The 20,579-nt window shown below is 52.4% G+C and overlaps 1 protein-coding gene across 1 annotated transcript in view; it reads left to right on the top strand.

Moving 5' to 3' along the window:
- Positions 1-18,132, top strand: part of LOC140399964 (nuclear RNA export factor 1-like) — a 117,792-nt gene extending 99,660 nt beyond the window's left edge. Inside the window, 6 exon segments of the mRNA XM_072489457.1 lie at positions 424-539; positions 4,906-4,948; positions 5,050-5,122; positions 5,944-6,126; positions 10,916-10,976; positions 12,423-18,132. Of these exon segments, the coding sequence (XP_072345558.1) occupies positions 424-539; positions 4,906-4,948; positions 5,050-5,122; positions 5,944-6,126; positions 10,916-10,976; positions 12,423-12,467 (521 nt within the window). The 3' untranslated portion in view covers positions 12,468-18,132.
- The last annotated feature ends 2,447 nt before the right edge of the window (positions 18,133-20,579 follow it).

Genomic DNA, 20,579 nt, shown 5'->3' with positions numbered 1-20,579 from the left:
TCTCCTCGCAGTAGTGCAGAGCAGTGAGGTGCAGAGTGGGAGATAATTGTCCCCCGATGTGGTGATGCTGCCTCCGATCCCCATCTCCTGTCTGAATCACCTGACGGAGCGACCTGCAGTCGATCAACCTTGATTGGAAAGCGCACTCTCCATATGTGGAAAACTGCACTGAGCCGCTCGCTGCGTGCTGTCATCCTCCCCATGTGCCGAAATCCCGATTGGGGTCATTGTCAGTTTGGGGGCAAAGAGTCTGTCTCACTGGGCGTGACAACGTGGTGAGGTATGAGGAAGAAACTACCCAGCAAGAGGCTTTCATAAAGTGGTGTTTTAAAATGCAGAACGATACTACTGCAGTGGTGTGAATGGTGTTTTCGGGTTGAACTTTCAATTAACTTTCTCTCCGCTCCGTCTTTTTGCTCCTAGCACTCCGGGCAAAGTTGCTGAAGCACACCCGCTTAAATGTTGTAGCCTTTCTCAACGATCTCCCAAAGACGCAACACGACATAGCCTCCTTTGTGGTGGATGTAAGCACACAAACAGTAAGTGAAGAGCTGCTTGTGCATGGTATGCTGCTAATTCCCTGTGCCATCTTCCATTCCCTCCCTCTCCCCTCCTTCCCAGAGGTCGTCAGTCCTCCTGCAGTTAGATCGCACGGTGTTGGGTGGTGATGTTGTATACATCGGTACAGATAGTGTCAGTGACTCCTTGGTGCCCCTGTTCCGAACCTTGTCTCGTACGCGCACACAGCAGATTTCCAGCAATGCTCGCAGGTTGGTGGCGGAGTATAAACTCTTTTTTTATTCTCTCGACCAGAAAAAAAACCCTGACTCAGCGCAAACCCTTACATGCTGACCACTGTTTATATTTGTTATCAATAACCCAGATCCACATCTCTTTTTAAAAATCAGTTCTTGGGAGGTGAGCATTCCTGCAAAGGCTGACATTGTTACCTATCCTGAGGTGGATCGACATCCGGATCGACACCACAGCCACTTTAAACATTCCACCACTTGACAGCCTTGTCGACCATCGACAGGACGCACTGCAGTCACCCACGAAGGCTCCTCCGACAGCACTTCCCCACACTCGCCACCTATAAAGACGAGGCATCCGTCTGGGGAAGGTGGGGGGGGTTTGACAGTGCTGTTTCAGCAGGGAGTCCCAGCGTTTTGGCCCAGTGATGATGAAGGAGCTACTATGTGATACAAGGGTAGCGCCCACTGTGAATCCTTTTGGGGTTGCTCGCCTTTGGGCTTCCTCTGCACATCTCTCTGCTTGCCTCTCCCTCATCTCTGCAAGTTTAACATCTTTAGGGGCTGTTTAGCACAGGGCTAAATCGCTGGCTTTGAAAGCAGACCAAGGCGCCGGAATGTGGCGACTAGGGGCTTTTCACAGTAACTTCATTTGAAGCCTACTTGTGACAATAAGCGATTTTCAATTTAGACCTGTTGTCTGCCTTTTGCTTAGGTTTTTGATGAGCTGTGCATTCTGTGTACATTGCCAGTGAGGTTATTTTATAAACTATCTGTTCTCTATATTTTCCAGTTGTGGCCCTGTACAGCTCCAACATCACCCTTCCCTCACTCCCAGCCTGGGGATCTTTCTTTTTAAATTTGGAGTACCCAATTATTATTTTTTTAAATTAAGGGCCAATTTACCAGGGGCTGTTTAGCACAGGGCTAAATCGCTGGCTTTGAAAGCAGACCAAGGCAGGCCAGCAGCACGGTTCAATTCCTGTAACAGCCTCCCCGAACAGGCGCCGGAATGTGGCGACGAGGGGCTTTTCACAGTAACTTCATTGAAGCCGACTTGCGACAATAAGCGATTTTCATTTCATTTTCATTTAGCGTGGCCTACGCACCTACGGTGCACATCTTTGGGTTGTGGGGGTGAGACCCACGCAGCCACGGGGAGATTGTGCAAACTCCCCACGGACAGTGACCCAGGGCTGGGATCGAACCCAGGTCCTCAGCGCATGCGGCAGCAGTGCTAACCACCATGCCACCCTAGCCTGGGCATCTTTCTAGTGGAGTGTCTCCATCCCACATGGGAATCTTGGCTCGTCTTTAAAAATGTATTTGTGTGGTGGGAGTGCCGCAGGCAAGGCTAGCATTTGTTGTCCATCCCAAGATTTTTAGAAGCGGCGGTGAAGGAACAACAAATATCTTTCCAAGTCCGGTTGGTATTCAACTCGGAGGGGAACTTGCAGGTGGTGGAATTTCCATAGTATCCGCTGCCTTTGTTTTACTAGTTGGTAGAGGGGTTGGAAGGTGCTGTCAAAGAACAACAAAGAACAAAGAAATGTACAGCACAGGAACAGGCCCTTCGGCCCTCCAAGCCCGTGCCGACCATACTGCCCGACTAAACTACAATCTTCTACACTTCCTGGGTCCGTATCCTTCTATTCCCATCCTATTCATATATTTGTCAAGATGCCCCTTAAATGTCCCTATCGTCCCTGCTTCCACTACCTCCTCCGGTAGAGAGTTCCAGGCACCCACTACCCTCTGCGTAAAAAACTTGCCTCGTACATCTACTCTAAACCTTGCCCCTCTCACCTTAAACCTATGCCCCCTAGTAATTGACCCCTCTACCCTGGGGAAAAGCCTCTGACTATCCACTCTGTCTATGCCCCTCATAATTTTGTATACCTCTATCAGGTCTCCCCTCAACCTCCTTCGTTCCAGTGAGAACAAACCAAGTTTATTCAATCGCTCCTCATAGCTAATGCCCTCCATAGCAGGCAACATTCTGGTAAATCTCTTCTGCACCCTCTCTAAAGCCTCCACATCCTTCTGGTAGTGTGGCGACCAGAATTGAACACTATACTCCAAGTGTGGCCTAACAAAGGAAGTGATGCTATTCAATATCAAGGGTAGGTGGGCAGATTCTTTCATTAGGAATGGTCATTGACGGGCAGCACGGTGGCGCAGTGGTTAGCACTGCTGCCTCACAGCGCTGAGGTCCCAGGTTCGATCCCGGCTCTGGGTCACTGTCCGTGTGGAGTTTGCACATTCTCCCCGTGCTTGCATGGGATTCGCCCCCACCACCCAAAAGATGTGCAGGGTAGATGGATTGGCCACGCTAAATTGCTCCTTAAATGGAAAAAATGAATTGGGTACTGTAAATACCCGATGGTCATTGCCTGGGGCATGTGTGGCCTAAATGTTACTTGCCATTGATCATGCTAAGCCTCAATGTTGTTCAGTGCACTATGCAATCATCAGTGAATATCCCCATTTCTGACCTCCATCGGGGGGAAGGCCATTATGAAGCAGCAGTAGGGCCTAGGACACTATTCTGAGGAACTCCTTCAGGAACCGAGGTGATTGGCCTCCAACCACCACAGACATCTTCCTTTGTACTAACTTTGATTCCAACCAGCGGAGGGTTTCCCCCCTGATTCCTATTGACTTCAAGTTTGCAAGGGCTCCATCATGCCACACTCTGTCTAATGGTGCCAAGGGCAGCTGCTCTCACCCAACCTGTGGAATTCAGCTTGTTTGTCCCTGTTTGAACAAAGACAGTAATGAGGTTAGGAGCCCAAACTGAAACGTGAGTGAGCAAATTATTGCCGAGTAAGTGCCACTTGATAGCACTGTGACTCGCGCCTCATCACTTTCTCTGTGATTGAGAGTAGACTAATGGGTCGGCAATTGGCTGGATTGGGTTTGACATGCTTTTTGTGAACAGGACTTGCCTGGGCACGTTCCCATGGTAGGTAGATGGCAGTGTTTGTAGCTGTACTGGAATAATTAAGGGGGGTGACTAGGTCTGGAGCACAAGTCTTTTATAATATTGCCAGAATGCTGTCAGGGTCCAATGTCAGCTATGTCTTGCTGTCACGTGGAGTGAAAGTTTTGGGCTAAAGACGGTGGCTCCTGTCCTTGGGCAGATACACCCACATCAGGGAGGCAGTTGACAGCGAGTTTGGTTTTCTGACGACTTCTGCAAACCCAGTCTAGAATCATAGAACCCCTATAGCGCAGAAGGAGGCCATTCGGCCCATTGAGTCTGCACTGACCCTCCGAAAGAGCACCCTACCCAGGCCCATGCTAATGTGCTGGCTCCCACACAGGCAGTCGCCCAAGGTCGGAATTGATGCTGGATTCCTGCCGCTGTGAGGCAGCTGTGCTAACTACCCTGCCGCCCCTAATTTGAGAATTCACGTTATTCAGTACTCTTTTATAAAAAAAAAAATCATTGAGAGTACCCAATTCATTTTTTCCCAATGAAGGGGCAATTTAGCGCGGCCAATCCACCTGCCCTGCACATCTTTGGGTTGTGGGGGCGAAACCCACACAAACACGGGGAGAATGTGCAAACTCCACACGGGACAGTGACCCAGAGCCGGGATCGAACCCAGGACCTCGGCGCCTTGAGGCAGCAGGGCTAACCCACTGCACCACCGTGCTGCCCTTTCAATACTCTTTCAATGTTGCGCAAAGAAGGAAAGACTCCGATTTAGACAGCAACTTCCAAAACATCCCTGAACATCTTCCGAAGTGGAGCAGTGTTGGAAACAAGTCGCCAGTGTGCGCACAGCCAGCTCCCACTACCAGCATTGTGGCAATGGCCAGCTAATCTATTTTACTGACGTGTGTTGAGGGATAAATATTGGCCCCAGTGCACCATGAAGAACCCCCCACTGCTCTTCCAGTCGTGGTCATGGCGTTTTTTTTTTTTTTTACATCCACTTGAGAGGGGCCTCAGTCTAACAGCCCAACCGAAAGACGGCAGTGCAGCACTCCCTCAGTGTGGGTGCCGTGAATGTCGGCTCAGAGCCTGTGCCTGACCCTCTGGAACAAGACCTGAACCCCCTAACTCTCTAACTCTGCTGCGATTGCTGCCACTGAGCCTGAGCTGGCCCGCCGTACGTAACACAATAACCTGTTTCTGTTTCAGAATACACTACTCTGTTTTACAGTGCATGGAGTCTTCAAAGAAGGTGTGTGAAACGTGATGAATTTACCGCTTAAATTTTCAAAGCGAACTTTTTATTCGGGTTCTCGGAGAGTAGCGCTTTAACGAACCTTGATTTTCCATCAGTGGACAGTAAATCCAGGGAATCTGTGAGGGCCTTCTCGAGAGTGTTCATTGCCGTGCCTGCTGGGAATGCAGGGTAAGTTGTTTTTTTCCCTTCCCCGTGCGCAGTTATGTCCTCCGGGCTAGCATGCATTTACTCGTTTCTCTGCTCGCTTTGGCTCAAAAGGGCAGCTGCGATATTGGAATGAAATCAGAACCGACAGGAAGGCAGAGATGGGTAGATTTCAGGACACTAATCATAGAATTTACAGTGCAGAAGGAGGCCATTCGGCCCACCGAGTCTGCACTGGCCTTTGGAACAAGCACCCCACTTAAGCCCACGCTTCCACCCTATCCCTGTAACCGAGTAAGCCCACCCAACCTTTTTGGACACTTGAGGGCAATTTATCACAATCGACCCAACCTGCACATCTTTGGACTGTGGGAGGAAACCGGAGCGCCCGGACGAAACCCACGCAGACACGGGGGGGGGGGGGGGGACGTGCAGACTCCGCGCAGACAGTGACCCAAGCCTGGGAATCAGACCCTGGAGCTGTGAAGCAACTGTGCTAACCACTGTGCTGCCCTTTCACGGCACGATGGGATTTGGGGATAGCGCAGGAAAGTGGCACTGCGGGACTGAACGGCGGTGCAGGCCCGATGGGCTGGAATGGCCGGCTCCTGCGTCCCTGTATTTCCGTCTGAGCTTTTGGGAGAGAATAAATGTGCGTTTATGTCGCCGGGGCAGGGGATTGCGGGGCTGGGGGTCTGTTCCTGTTGCTTATGTTGAATTTCCCCTGTTTTCAGTACTGATATTTTTAATCGGGGAGCAAATGCAGATCGCGAGTAGCCGCTTTCTTGTCTTGACGCTACATTGGACTGTCCCCCCCTCCTCCTCCCCGTCTCCCTTTTACACAGACTCTGCATTGTGAATGACCAGCTGTTCATCAGGAACGCCACCACCGAGGAGATCCGCAAAGCCTTTGTGACCCCAGCGCCCACGCCATCGAGCAGTCCGGTGCCCACCCTCACCGCGCCTCAGCAGGAAATGCTGCAGGCTTTCTCGCAGCAGTCGGGCATGAACATAGAATGGTCACAAAAGTGAGTATTAAAAAAATCGCGCGGGAACTCCGGATTCTTCCGTCTGCAAAAATTATGAGGGGCATAGACCGCGTGGATAGTCAGAGGCTTTTCCCCGGGGTAGAGGGGTCAATTACTAGGGGGCGTAGGTTTAAGGTGCGAGGGGCAAGGTTTAGAGTAGATGTACGAGGCAAGTTTTTTACACCGAGGGTAGTGGGTGCCTGGAACTCGCTGCCGGAGGAGGTGGTGGAAGCAGGGACGATAGTGACATTTAAGGGGCATCTTGACAAATACATGAATAGGATGGGGATAGGGGGATACAGACCCAGGAAGTGTAGAAGATTGTAGTTTAGTCGGGCAGCATGGCCGGCACGGGCTTGGAGGGCCGAAGGGCCTGTTCCTGTGCTGTACTTTTCTTTGTTCTTTGCACTTTGCTTCGTTCGGCCTTTCGCTCCTACGTTTCTCCATTTCCCTCCCAAAAAGTACTTGTTTGTGATCTGTTTCCTCGTGAGTCGCTTTAAACCATTTACTCTGCATCGCTAAGTTGTCGATGGTGTGCGTCCGCCGTGTCCTACGGTTAAGTTGTCGATGGGTGTGCGTCCGCCGTGTCCTACGGTTAAGTTGTCGATGGGTGTGTGTCCGCCGTGTCCTACGGTTAAGTTGTCGATGGGTGTGCGTCCGCCGTGTCCTACGGTTAAGTTGTCGATGGGTGTGTGTCCGCCGTGTCCTACGGTTAAGTTGTCGATGGGTGTGTGTCCGCCGTGTCCTACGGTTAAGTTGTCGATGGGTGTGCGTCCGCCGTGTCCCATGGTTAAGCCCCTCGGCTGGAGTATTGTGCTCAATCCTGGCACTGCACTTTAGGAAGGCCTAATAGGAGAGGGTGCAGAGGAGTTTGTTGGAGGACTTGTGGAGAGACTGGAGAAGCTGGGATTGTTCTCAAAGCAGAGCAGGTTGAGGGGGAGGTTTAACAGAGGTATTATAGAACATAGAACAGTACAGCACAGAACAGGCCCTTCGGCCCTCGATGTTGTGCCGAGCTTTGTCCGAAACCAAGATCAAGCTATCCCACTCCCTGTCATTCTGGTGTGCTCCATGTGCCTATCCAATAACCGCTTGAAAGTTCCTAAAGTGTCCGACTCCACTATCACAGCAGGCAGTCCATTCCACACCCTAACCACTCTCTGAGTAAAGAACCTACCTCGGACATCCCTCCTATATCTCCCACCCTGAACCTCATACTTATGCCCCCTTGTGACAGCTACATCCACCCGAGGAAATAGTCTCTGAACGTCCACTCTATCTATCTCTCTCATCATCTTATAAACCTCTATTAAGTCGCCTCTCATCCTCCTTTGCTCCAAAGAGAAAAGCCCTAGCTCCCTCAACCTTTCCTCATAAGACCTACCCTCCAATCCAGGCAGCAAGCTGGTAAATCTCCTTTGCACCCTTTCCAATGCTTCCACATCCTTCCCATAATGAGGTGACCAGAACTGCACACAATACTCCAAATGTGGTCTCACCAGGGTCATGTACAGTTGCAGCATAACCCCGCGGCTCTTAAACTCAAGCCCTGTTAATAAACGCTAACACACTATAGGCCTTCTTCACGGCTCTAAATTTGTCCTACCAAAATGAATCACCTCGCACTTATCAGGTATTCAAAATCATAAGGTGTTTTCATAGAGCAAGGATGGCAAAACTATGACGTTGTAACCTTTTCGCAGATGTTTTTACTTGTGGGGGTTCAAATTTGCTTAACTTGACACAGTCTAGACCGCGTATTCTGATGAAGTCAGTGAACTGAAATTATAACTCTCTCTCTATAATAATAACCTTTATTAGTGTCACAAGTAGGCTTACATTAACACTGCAATGAAGTTACTGTGAAAATCCCCTCGTCGCCACATTCCGGCGCCTGTTCGGGTACACGGAGGGAGAATTCAGAATGTCCAATTCACCCAACAAGCACGTCTTTCGGGACTTGTGGGAGGGAACCGGAGCACCCGGAGGAAACCCACGCAGACACAGGGGGAGAACGTGCAGACTCCGTGCAGACAGTGAACCGAGCCGGGAATCGAACCTGGGTCGTTGGCGCTGTGAAGCAGCACTGCTAACCACTGTGCCACCATGAAACCCCCCCTCTCTCACTGCCTTGCCTCCTGAGAGTTTCTGTTTTTATTTCTGATTTCCAGTTTTTAGTACCTCGTGACATTTGCTGCAGTGACAGCCAGCTAGGTTAGGCCTCCAGTTATCATCCTCTGCAATGCTGTTGTTTGCACATCCTGTTTCCGTAGCAGACAGGGATAATCCCTTGGAGTACTGCTTTGCAGAGGTGTAAATTGCACCATTTAGGACAAATTGCACCTCCAGCCCCCAGTACACTTGACTGATCCAGGAGACTGAAGCCCTGTGAATGACGACTGCTGGATTAATTTTAGTCTGGAGTCAAGAGCGGCTAGCACAGCGACTTTTTGATCAGATAGGAGAAGAGGGAAATGCGTTTTAAATTGATATATCTCCGCACTCTGTGGGATTCTGGTGCCTTGGTGGTTCCTTGCCACAGGGAAAGCAGAATACACGATTACTGTCTCTGATTTAACTGAGCATTCATTGACATGATGAGGTAACCATACAGAACCTCCAGGCCCATAACCACGAATTAGATTCAGTTTGATACTGAAATGGTTTTTGGAGCAGGCGATGCGTTGGATTAAGGGCTTGCCCCGTCCACCCTGGGCCTTGGCTCTAATTTTAAGAAAGGAATTTTTAAAAATGTTGTAAAACAATTCAAGCAGTGGTGCCTCACGCACCGAGGTCCCAGGTTCGACCCCAGCCCCGGGTCACTGTCCGTGTGGAGTTTGCACATTCTCTTCCTTTTTCTTTGTTTTAAAAAATAAATAAATTTAGAGTACCCAATTCATTTTTTTTCCCCAATTAAAGGGCAATTTAGCGTGGCCAATCCACCTACCCTGTACATCTTTTGGGTTGTGGGGGTGAAACCCACGCAGACACGGGAAGAATGTGCAAACCCCACACGGACAGTGACCCGGGGCCGGGTTTCGAACCTGGGACCTCGGCGCCGTGAGGCAGCAGTGCTAACCACTGCGCCACCGTGCTGCCCGTTTCTGCCTGGGTCTCACCCCCACAACCCAAAAAGATGTGCAGGGTAGGCGAATTGGCCACGTTAAATTGCCCCTTAATTGAAAAACGAAAAGAATTGGGTACTCTTTTTAAAAATTATTTTTTAATTTCAAGCAAAACTAGGGGCTGGTTTACACAGTGGGCTAAATGCCTGGCTTGTAATGCAGAACAAAGCAGCAGCGCAGGTTCAATTCCCGTCCCAGCCTCCCCGAACAGGTGCCAGAATGTGGCGACTAGGGGCTTTTCACAGTAACTTCATTGACGCCTACTTGTGACAATAAGCGATTATTATTATTAACTAGCCAGCGAGGGAGAAACCTTCTGGGACTGGGTTTTAATTTTTAATAATCTTTATTGCCACATGTCGGCTTACATTGACACTGCAATGAAGTTACTGTGACCCCTCGTCGCCACATTCCGGCGCCTGTTCGGGTACACGGAGGGAGAATTCAGAACGTCCAATTCACCCGACAAGCACGTCTTTCGGGACTTGTGGTGACCTAATCTTCACTGTCGTTGTAAATCTGCAGGGAATGATCCATCTGCTGCCTGGCCCTTTGCCCCTCACTTTCCTTAGCAGTGGAAGTAGAGAAAGTGCCCACGTGCGAGCTTCACGATTGTGTCAATTGGAAGCCATTTACTTCGGGCCTTTCCCGCTGCTGGACAGAGCAGGCCTGTCTCCCACGGCTCGACCATACCCAGGCTGGTTCAGGCCTGCCCACCTCAGGAAGCCATCAACCTTAAAGCAAGCAAGACTTTGCTTATCTCGAATCAGATCCATCGCTATAGATTGCATTTTTAAACTGACACAAACAAGACTGTGTGTCTAATAATTTACAGGCCGTAAAATCAGCCAGGATCTGACCTCCGTTTCTCACTTTGAAGTCTTTGAACATCGAGTTCAGAATCGGCACCTGTGTGAATGAAAGCTGGCTGGGTGATATCTCTGCAGCAGATAGATACTGGGTTTCATGTTGGCTGCTGCTTACTTAAGCTGATCACCCATGTGATACACATAGGCTCCTGTATGACAAGGGGAGGGAGTGATCTCAGTGGGTCCCCGTTCTTACCGGTCATCAACCCAATGCACTGAGGTCAGCTTAATGTCAGCGCGCAAACCGTTGACACTCCAGCAGCCATGGAATTGTTGTAGGTCCAGGGTGGAATTGGGCCACGATGGTCGTGGGTTTAGGCCTGGAATACTGAAAGCCAGAGTCGGATTGACAGAGTGGAGCGGAACAGAGTGAAGCAGGGTCAGGCCCGTGTCCAAAAAGGCCAGGGTGCGCAGAAAGTGTCAAGAGGTTGAGACAGCCCAGCACGGCGGCACAGTGGTTAGCACCGCTGCCTCAGCGCCAGGGACCCGGGGTCAATTCCGGCCTTGGGTCACTGTCTGTGCGGAGTCTGCACGTTCTCCCCGTGTGTGCGTGGGTTTCCTCCGGGTGCTCCGGTTTCCTCCCACAGTCCAAAGATGTGCAGGTTAGGTGGATTGGCCGTGATAAATTGCCCTTAGTGTCCACCGGTTCGGTGTGATGACGGGGATAGGATGGAGCGATTACTTGCCGTATGTCCTGTATATCTCGCCAGTACCTGTGTGTTGAAGTGTTTTCTCCATCCCTGCTCCCTCGTCTTTTCCCTAACTGGGCTCCCAAATCTCTCTCTTTCCCTCCAGGTGTCTGCAGGACAACGACTGGGACTTCAGTCAAGCTGCCCAAATCTTCACACAGCTCAAGGTTAGTTTATTGAATTGTTTCGAGTGTGCAGAATTGGGAGACCGAAAAAGCTCTTGAAAAGACCCTGGTGTCCAGTGGGATAGTCCAGTTTGAAGGTCAAGCCCAGAGGTCAGTTTAATTCCCCCAGCCCCCCCTTGCCCTGGGAAATGTGTTACCGGGTAAAGAATTTGCCAGAACAGGACCTTTCCTTTTCTGTCTTCGACTCCACCTGTGTGGAGCGGGAATAATCTCACCACTGCGGCCCTTCTGGGCTCCTGATTCTTCGAGACCGTGCAGCGCAGGCCGGGGAACGGCTGCGCCCCCACCTTCCTCGGTGTCAAATCCACCGCGCGCTCCAGCAAGCCACGCGGTCGACTGTGTGAAGGCCTGCATCACCCGTTGGGCGCAGTGGGGATGTCAGTCTGCCAGACGACCTTGGAACCCTCGTATAACAGCGAACGGAAGAGTGAACCTCCGGCATGTGGGTGGGTGGCCGTGGTCTCTGTCGTTCGCCACGTCGGGTCTGCACTGCTCTTGTCTGGGCGTATCTGAAACTCCGCCTCATCCTCACACCGGTATCGCCTGCTTGACTCGTTGCATACCGGCGTATGGTACCAGTGAGTGAATTATCCATGTGCAGTGAAAAGCTGAGGCTGATTACTAAGGTAAGTATAGTCTGTTGTGGCTAAAGAGGGCTTGAGGAGATCAATTTGTACAGAGTATGCAAAAAAGCACGTTTCTCGAGGCTGTAAAGAAAGCCCTCTTAATCGACAAATCGATTCATACACCACGATCTGTAGGATTCAACGGGGCAGGCGATGACTGACCGTAAGACGTACGAGCTGGAGAAGGGCCATTCGGCCCATTCAGCCATTCAATGAGACCGTGGCCGATCTTATCCTCGGCTCCATTTTCTTCCCGCCTTACCCCCACAGCCCTCGGTTCCCTTACCGATTAGAAATTTGTCTCTCTCTCTCTCGGCCTCGGACACACTTAACGCCCCGGCCTCTACAGCCTCTCTGCGGTAAAGAATTCCACAGATTCACTCCCCCCTGAGAGGAGAAATTCCTCCTCATCTCCGCCTGAAATGGGCCCCCCCCCCACCCACTCTGAGATTACTCCCTCTGGTCCCAGACTCTCCCACAAGAGGAAACATCCTCTCAGCATCTCCCCTGTCGTGAGGCCCCCCCCCCCCCCCCCCCCCCCCCCCCCCCCCCAGAGAATCCTCTATGACTCAAGGTAGCCTCTCGTTCTTCTAAACTCCCACAGGCCCCGGCCTCCTCCACCGCTCCTGTCTGAGGGGATAGACGGCTTAGGGACGCACCGGAGAGCAAGGGAGAGGAAAGGGCTGATTATTTTTTTAAGACGCGGTGCGGTTTTGACCCTGTTTCTGACCCTGTGGTACTGTCAGCAGAGCTTCCTTGATTCATGACCTTTTTTTTGTGGTTTTAACTGTTTTTTTTCCAGGGCGAGGGAAAAATTCCTGAAATAGCGTTTGTGAAGCAGCTATGAAGAAGCGTTACACTACTCCGTCAGACCCAAGGCTTCAAGGCCCGAGGAGCCGGGTCTCTGGATTTATTTTTTAAAAAAAAGAAGAGCTAAACGCTGGTATAAATGATATACGTTATGTATAATGTGAACTTTTCTTGCCATGATTTTTTAAAACTAATGCACTGCAGTTCGCGTTTCTTAAGTCATACTCGAGATGTTATCAGAGTCCAACGTAGCATTCTGATTTGTGTGTATCGTCTGTGTCGCGCCAGTGTTTTTGAAATTGAATTTTTTTAGCGGAGGGGAGGGGACGGGGGTGGGGGGGACGGGGGTGGGGGGGGGGGGGGGGGGGGGGATGGGGTCGTTTTGTTAAACTTTGTGAGTAAAATGGAAGGATGCGTCTTTTTCACCTGGCTGATAATCGGGGGGGGGGTTTGGTTCGTTCTGGAGGCTGAGCTTGCCGCGTTCCGGCAGCTCCGGCCTGCCTTTTCCCGGCGTCCTGACCCAAAACGGAGCTGAGGCCCCCGCTCCCCAGAGGACTTTCTCTTCTTGTTTTTTTAATAAACGTTTGTCGAAAAGGCGAGGGGGTGGCATCGCTTTAAATGACAGCTGTCTCCAGTCAGCCTGAACAGGTGAAGGTGAAAGTCGCCACGATTTTGGGCGGTGGGGGGGCTTTTTTATTTTGAAACTCCCATTACTCACAACGATGCAAAAGGTTTTCAGACATAGGCTCACCTTTGCGAGGGGTATCCTCGTTCCCGATACCTGGCCAGGAATGGTTCAAATCTCCAGCATTTAGTCATGCCCCCCCCCCCCTTGACTGGAGAGGCGATGGGGTGGCGCGACACCCAGGCGGAGGGGGAGAGATTCCCGTCATATTTGGGTGCGTGCTTTTTCAAACAAAAACCACGCACTCGAGTTGCTGCCAATTGGATGGGTTTTCTCTCCCAGCCCCTGTCCTGCAGGCCACGCCCAGCGCTTTCCTTGTCCTCCACCACCTTTACTCGTTTTAGGCTTATCACCTCAGAGTGGCTTATCGCCTTTTGCACCGCCAAGCAATTGTGCCTCTCCGGAAGCACTTCCCTGAACCCAGAGACAAATTGTTCTCCCTGTTCATTGATTTGGTCCCTCCTCCTCCTCCTCTCTCTCTCTCTCTCTCTCTCTCCAAAATTAGCTCAACGTGCATCTGCTGGAGTGGTGTGGGCCTGCAGATCCACTTTCCCGACCACTCGGGTGAATCTCAGTGGGGTCGGGTGCCATTTTTGTCCAATGCTGGAGGCCAACGAGGGTTTGTTTTTTTACAGCCCCTCGATTTCCCCACTTGGGCTGAATCCCTGTGCTTCTGAGCTAGCCGCCCACACGCGGTATTTCCTGATTGGGGAGCCAGCTGGTGTGTTACTACTTTGCATTGTGGCTCTCTCCCCCCCCCCCCCCCCCCCCACCAAATAGCCTCAGTGATAGAAACAGCACCTGATGTGACACCGAGTCAAATGGACCGGAGGGGGGGAATCCCTGCTTTCTGTGGAGTTGAGCTGATTTCAGCCTGTACAGGGGTGCTGTCATTGGCCTCTTTGCCCCCGGGCTGGCGAGAATCAGCCAGGGCCCTCGTGGCTGCTCGCTATTCGGCATGGGCGCCAGGTGAGGGCAGGGCCAGGCTCGGCAGCTGCAGTGCTCCCACCCACTCCCAGAGATTGAATAGACTGCTGATATTCAGCGGCCAGGGATTGGAGGCCATTGGTAACAGTCCGAATCTGTGGGATTTAAACTCACCAGTACCGGTTAAGGAAGGGTGGGAGGGGGCGGGTACATGAAGGGGGGGGGCGCAGAGAATCCCCAAACAAAAGCAATGGATTTAGAGTGAAAAATCTAATCTCGGCAACGTTGAACTTCACCTCGAGGTGGAGGGAGCCCAAGCTCGCAGGGTCTTCAGGCAACCGGTGTATCGTCAAATGGCGAGCCCACAGCAATTGTTCCAAGACCGTTGCGGGGGGGGGGGGGGGGGGGTGGAGGGGTTGTTCTGTCGTTCTCATTGTTTCTATCGCGTGACTGGTGGGATTGTGGAATTTATTGTGCGCGCGTGTGTGTGTGTGTATGTGTGTGTGAGAGAGAGATTGAGTGCCAGCCGGTGTTATGTTGTACTGCCGAAGAGCACGGTGGGACTTTTTCATTTGTAACCACCTTTCCATGCTGGGGAGGGGAATGTAGAAAGCACCCCCCCCGGGGTGTGCAGCGCATTCCTTTTCTGCACCCTTCCCAGGCTCCGCTGAAAGCTGCTGTGTCAGTGGAACAGTCCCCCTTTGCACCTCAAAATGATTTGGTTCGGTTGGAGGTTTGTTTGTGAATCTTAAGACTTTGACACTTATCCCCGAAGTGTTGTACGCTCCCGTTAATGAACTGCTTCTGGAGCAAGGCACACTTGCTGCAGTAACGCCTAGTACTTTTCATAACCTGCCCCGAGAGGGAGAAAAAAAAAAGATTGTTTTACATGTTGTATCATATATCTCCCAACGGGTTACTTATCTACCGGGGAACTAAAACGAAAGAGCTCGCCCGGGTACAGGTCGCCGCGATGGCAACTGGTTCTCCTGTTTGGGCACAGACATTTAACGGCTCACCTCCAGCACCTACTTTGTTGTGCTCTGACACCGTGGTCAACCTTCTCTCGCAACTAGAATCCGAAACCTGCTGCTGCTTGCTCCGATCTCAACCCCGCAGTGAAGATACGTTTTATCAGCGTGTGATCCTCTACCTGCCGGGGGAGTGCGTTGTTAAAACTGAAGAAACGGAAAGAGGAGAACCATCGGTTTCGGACTGTACCTGGCCGGGCCGAGGGCAACTTTGCCTCGTCGGACGCTCCTCCACTCCGCCAAGGCTCACTGCGTCGTGTACCCAGCTCAGAGCCTTGGCGTAGCAATCAGTGGTTGGCACAGCCCAGTTTCTGTTGAGTTCTGCAGAGCCCGATACAATCTCTAGTGCTTTAAGAAACATGTATACCAAAAAAAAAAGTCTAAAAGTCTCTCTCTGCCTGAGCTCCTCATTTGTGAAATGAAAATTTGGGAAGCGCTCGGTCTGTGACATTTCCAGTTTTGAATGTATTGTGAGATTGACAAACCTTTGACTGTGTTGATGCGTGAATAGGTTGTGTGCCTTTCCCTCCTGTCGGCCTAACAGTTTATTGTATTGATGATTGGCAGGTCAGAAGGGGCCCGAATTCAAACCAGCCCATCTGCCCGTTGCCACGTAGATATTTGCCCGCAGGACTGCTCAGTGACCCGATTGCCCACTTCCTTTCCGCGCTGTGAAGAACAAAAGGCTTTTTTATTTTAAAAAAAGACATCCCGTTGCTTCATGCCATTCATCGCACGTTGGCCAAATAAGGCAGTGACCCTCCTCGCGCTGTAGCTGTCTTGCCAAGGGGAGGGGGGGGCCATCTGCCTCTTTCTATCCTAACGCGTCTTCAGATGGTTTGCCACTCAACATTTGTTCGCCGGTTGAAGAAAGGCATTAACCTCACCTGCCAAGATGCCGTTCTTGTGCCTCAAAGGTCAAGATGGCTGTGTTTGCCGTTGATTAGTGTGTACAGCACAATCATCTTGCAGAGAATCCTCTTTCAGGTGTATTCTTCACCATTGCAATGTATAATGCCTACTGGAGGCGATGGAAAGTCGAGGAGATGTTCCTGGGACTGGAACCTCCCTTGGTTAGAGCCACAGTGCTCCAGCCCAACACAACAGGAAGTGGCAGTGCATTCTCCAAGCAGTCTAGTTCCCCCCCCCCCCTTTGCACGGAGTCTCCCACGAGGGACCAGTGCGACACCCGTAGACCTTCTGGCAGCAGCCTTCCGTGCTGGGCCGCCTTGTCACTTTAGCCACCTGCCCCTCCGCCGGCAGGCATTAGACGGCCCGCCATGAGGTGGCCTGCTGTTGCTGCTCGAAAGTACGTTGGCACCGGCCCTTCCGCGCCATGTGCCGACTTTACCAAAGCAGAGCAGCGGGGAAAGCTGCTGGTCCCTGTCCCCCCCCCCTCCCCCAATCACTCCCCTCACCGCAAGACTGGCAGATTCCTGGGAGCAGGGTTCGTGCCATTGCAGAGGGAGGTGCGTTACCAGATGGAGTAACTTTGGAAAGAAGAATATTTTAATTAGCGGGAAGGGAGAAGAAACTCAAAAAGGAACGCTTTAGGTATCTGCTAGCCGACAGAACGGAATGGTTAATCCCCGTTATTGTGCACTGTGTAAGTGACGTACATTGGACTGCTGTGTGGCTTATTATTTCACCCATGGAGTCGGGTGGGGGTGATGCTGGGATTAAGTTCCCAACTTCCTTTTCGCCCGATTGGACTTGACACCTTGCAGTTTGGAGGCCAGCACCAGGTTGCTAACCCGTGCCACCCCGAGGCACCGGCTGACTGCTCGAAGCTGTTGGGGGACTGATCCAGCCATGGATCCGCCACCTCCTACTATCCCTTACCCGCACCGGGAGACGCCATGGCCTCCGCCCTGGTGTCTCGCTGTGTCAGCTGATCCGATTTGGGAGTTGAATGGAGGATGGTTTCGGCATGCTTTGACCCCCCCCTTTCTTCTTTGCCCCATTCCCTATGTGTTTCCCTGGGGTGTGCCATTCAATTCATTACCAGAGTTTTTCCACTCAAAAAAGACGTGGCTTCAATGGGTAATGGCTTGAAGGGCACCGACTGACATTTGATCTACCAGCAGGCAGAAGATTGCTGTCACGAGACTTGTCATGACGGTCGATGGGCCGAATGGCTTGCTTCTGCGCTGTGGAGATTGTATGGAGTTGGGTGTTGCTCATATTTTGACTCCTGTTCAATATTTTCCTCCATGCACCCCCTTCCCCCTCACCCCCCACAATATTGAAAGATCTGTTGTGATCTTTATTATGGAAGGTGGCAGTCATTGGAAGCAAAGGCTGGAATCACATCTGCGGCAGTATGAAAGATAGAACATTCTCGGCTCCTCCTGCATGTGGAGGCGAAGGAGTAGAGCCTTGTGCAAGTTACCCCTGAACTCAGGAGGTGACCGGGTTCATTAACCTCCAGATTGAGCTGATTGAGTCGGATCCTGTCCAGTACCTTGAAGGTGAAGATTGAGTTTGGTGTGTGTGTTATCAACTATCGGGGGAACCTTTGCAGTTGGACCTTTCATTCCTCCCCAGTCGCGGACTCTTGTTCCACCCGAAGCTTTCCCTCCGACGAGGTCCTGGTTGGCGTGGCAACGTTTGGAGTTGCTCGAGTCGTGGTTCCTGACGCGACCCGGCTGCGCCTCCCGTACCACCCTCCTGAACGAAACCGCCTACGTTCTGTGATGTCCGGCCGTCAGCTTGCCGCTGTCCACCTTCCACCGCTATCCCGTTTGCTGCCGTCCCCCCACAGCCCCCGTGTCCGAGACTGAGCCAGTCTCGCACCACTGCGAGAGAACTTTGCAGAAATATCGCAGACTCTTTTCGTTGGCAGGCTGAAAATGCAGTCTTTAAACGTTACAGTCCAGTGTGTGTCCTTGCTTTTATTTTGGAGAGTTTGCGTTTGTGTTTCAGCCTCTGTTAGTATTTCAGTTGTTCCATCAATGACCCACGTCCCATAAACCTTTTTACGACATTGTAAATGCCATCTGAATTTGGAACGATGAGTGATTAATCAGTGTAAATAAATTTTTTTGTTTCTGACATTACCTCTGACTGGATTTCTATTTGTACATTATTGGGGTGTCTGGGGGTTATGGCCTGTAAGGAACTTGCTCCCTAATAGTAGGGTTAATAGCAGAGATCTGCAGCACGGGAACCTGGTGGTATCGGGCTGGGTACAGCACAGTCCCGTCCGGCTGGGACTGTGTATCGGGCTGGGTACAGCACTGTCCCGTCCGGCTGGGACTGTGTATTGGGCTGGGTACAGCACCGTCCTATCGGGCTGGGACTGTGTATCGGGCTGGGTACAGCACAGTCCCGTCCGGCTGGGACTGTGTATCGGGCTGGGTACAGCACCGTCCTATCGGGCTGGGACTGTGTGTCGGGTTGGGTACAGCACGGTCCTATCTGGCTGGGACTGTGTATCGGGCTGGGTACCCTGTCGAGCTGGGACTGTGTATCGAGCTGGGGCAGTGTATCGGGCTGGGTATAGCACAGTCCCGTCCGGCTGGGACTGTGTATCGGGCTGGGTACAGCACAGTCCTGTTGAGCTGGGACTGTGTATCGGGCTGGGTACAGCACAGTCCTGTCGAGCTGGGACTGTATATCGGGCTGGCTACAGCACAGTCTTGTTGGGCTAGGACTGTGTATCGGGCTGGGTACAGTACAGTCCTATCGGGCTGGGACTGTGTATCGGGCTGGGTACAGCACAGTCCCGTCGGGCTGGGACTGTGTATCGGGCTGGGTACAGCACAGTCCTATCGGGCTGGGACTGTGTATCGGGCTGGGTACAGGACTGTGTATCGGGCTGGGTAAAGCACAGTCCCGTCGGGCTGGGACTGTGCATCGGGCTGGGTACAGCACAGTCCTGTCGAGCTGGGACTGTATATCGGGCTGGCTACAGCACAGTCTTGTTGGGCTAGGACTGTGTATCGGGCTGGGTACAGTACAGTCCTATCGGGCTGGGACTGTGTATCGGGCTGGGTACAGCACAGTCTTGTTGGGCTGGGACTGTGTATCGGGCTGGGTACAGCACAGTCCTATCGGGCTGGGACTGTGTATCGGGCTGGGTACAGGACTGTGTATCGGGCTGGGTAAAGCACAGTCCCGTCGGGCTGGGACTGTGCATCGGGCTGGGTACAGCACAGTCTTGTTGGGCTGGGACTGTGTATCGGGCTGGGTACAGCACAGTCCCATCGGGCTGGGACTGTGTATCGGGCTGGCTACAGCACAGTCGTGTCGGGCTGGGACTGTGTATCGGGCTGGGTACAGCAGTCCTATCGGGCTGGGACTGTGTATTGGGCTGGGTACTGCACAGTCCTGTTAGGCTGGGACTGTGTATCGGGCTGGGTACAGCACAGTCCTGTTGGGCTGGGACTGTGTATCGGGCTGGGTACAGCACAGTCCCGTCGAGCTGGGACTGTATCGGGCTGGGTACAGCACCGTCCTATCGGGCTGGGTACTGCACAGTCCTGTTGGGCTGGGACTGTGTATCGGGCTGGGTACAGCACAGTCCCGTCGAGCTGGGACTGAATCGGGCTGGGTACAGCACCGTCCTATCGGGCTGGGACTGTGTATTGGGCTGGGTGCTGCACAGTCCTGTTGGGCTGGGACTGTGTATCGGGCTGGGTACAGCACAGTCCCGTCGAGCTGGGACTGTATCGGGCTGGGTACAGCACAGTCCCGTTGGGCTGGGACTGTGTATCAGGCTGGGTACAGCACCGTCCTATCGGGCTGGGACTGTGTATCAGGCTGGGTACAGCACCGTCCGATCGGGCTGGGACTGTGTATCGGGCTGGGACTGTGTATCGGGCTGGGACTGTATCAGGCTGGGTACAGCACCGTCCGATCGGGCTGGGACTGTGTATCAGGCTGGGTACAGCACCGTGCTATCGGGCTGGGTACTGCACCGTCCTGTAGGGCTGGGACTGTGTATCGGGCTGGGACTGTGTATCGGGCTGGGACTGTATCGGGCTGGGACTGTATCAGGCTGGGTACAGCACCGTGCTATCGGGCTGGGTACTGCACCGTCCTGTCGGGCTGGGACTGTGTATCGGGCTGGGACTGTATCAGGCTGGGTACAGCACCGTGCTATCGGGCTGGGTACTGCACCGTCCTGTCGGGCTGGGACTGTGTATCGGGCTGGGACTGTGTATCGGGCTGGGACTGTGTATCGGGCTGGGACTGTATCAGGCTGGGACTGTATCGGGCTGGGTACTGCACCGTCCTGTCGGGCTGGGACTGTGTATCGGGCTGGGACTGTATCAGGCTGGGACTGTATCGGGCTGGGTACAGCACAGTCCTAACTCGAGTGCCATCTTCCCTCCTCGCAGTCCTGCACATTCTTCCTTTTCAGACCCCTTGATCTCCCCATTCACTCCGTCCAGCCGCCTCGGGATTTTTAACATCTCTTAACAAATCTCCACTCTTGTTTTTTTTAAAACCCAATTTAATGGGCAATTTAGCGTGGCCAATCCACCTACCCTGCACATTC

The sequence above is a fragment of the Scyliorhinus torazame genome, chromosome 24, assembly GCF_047496885.1.
Source record: "Scyliorhinus torazame isolate Kashiwa2021f chromosome 24, sScyTor2.1, whole genome shotgun sequence".
In the NCBI taxonomy this organism is placed as follows: Eukaryota; Metazoa; Chordata; class Chondrichthyes; order Carcharhiniformes; family Scyliorhinidae; genus Scyliorhinus; species Scyliorhinus torazame.
Note: the sequence above shows the minus strand (reverse complement) of the source record. Positions and strands in the feature narration are given on the sequence as shown.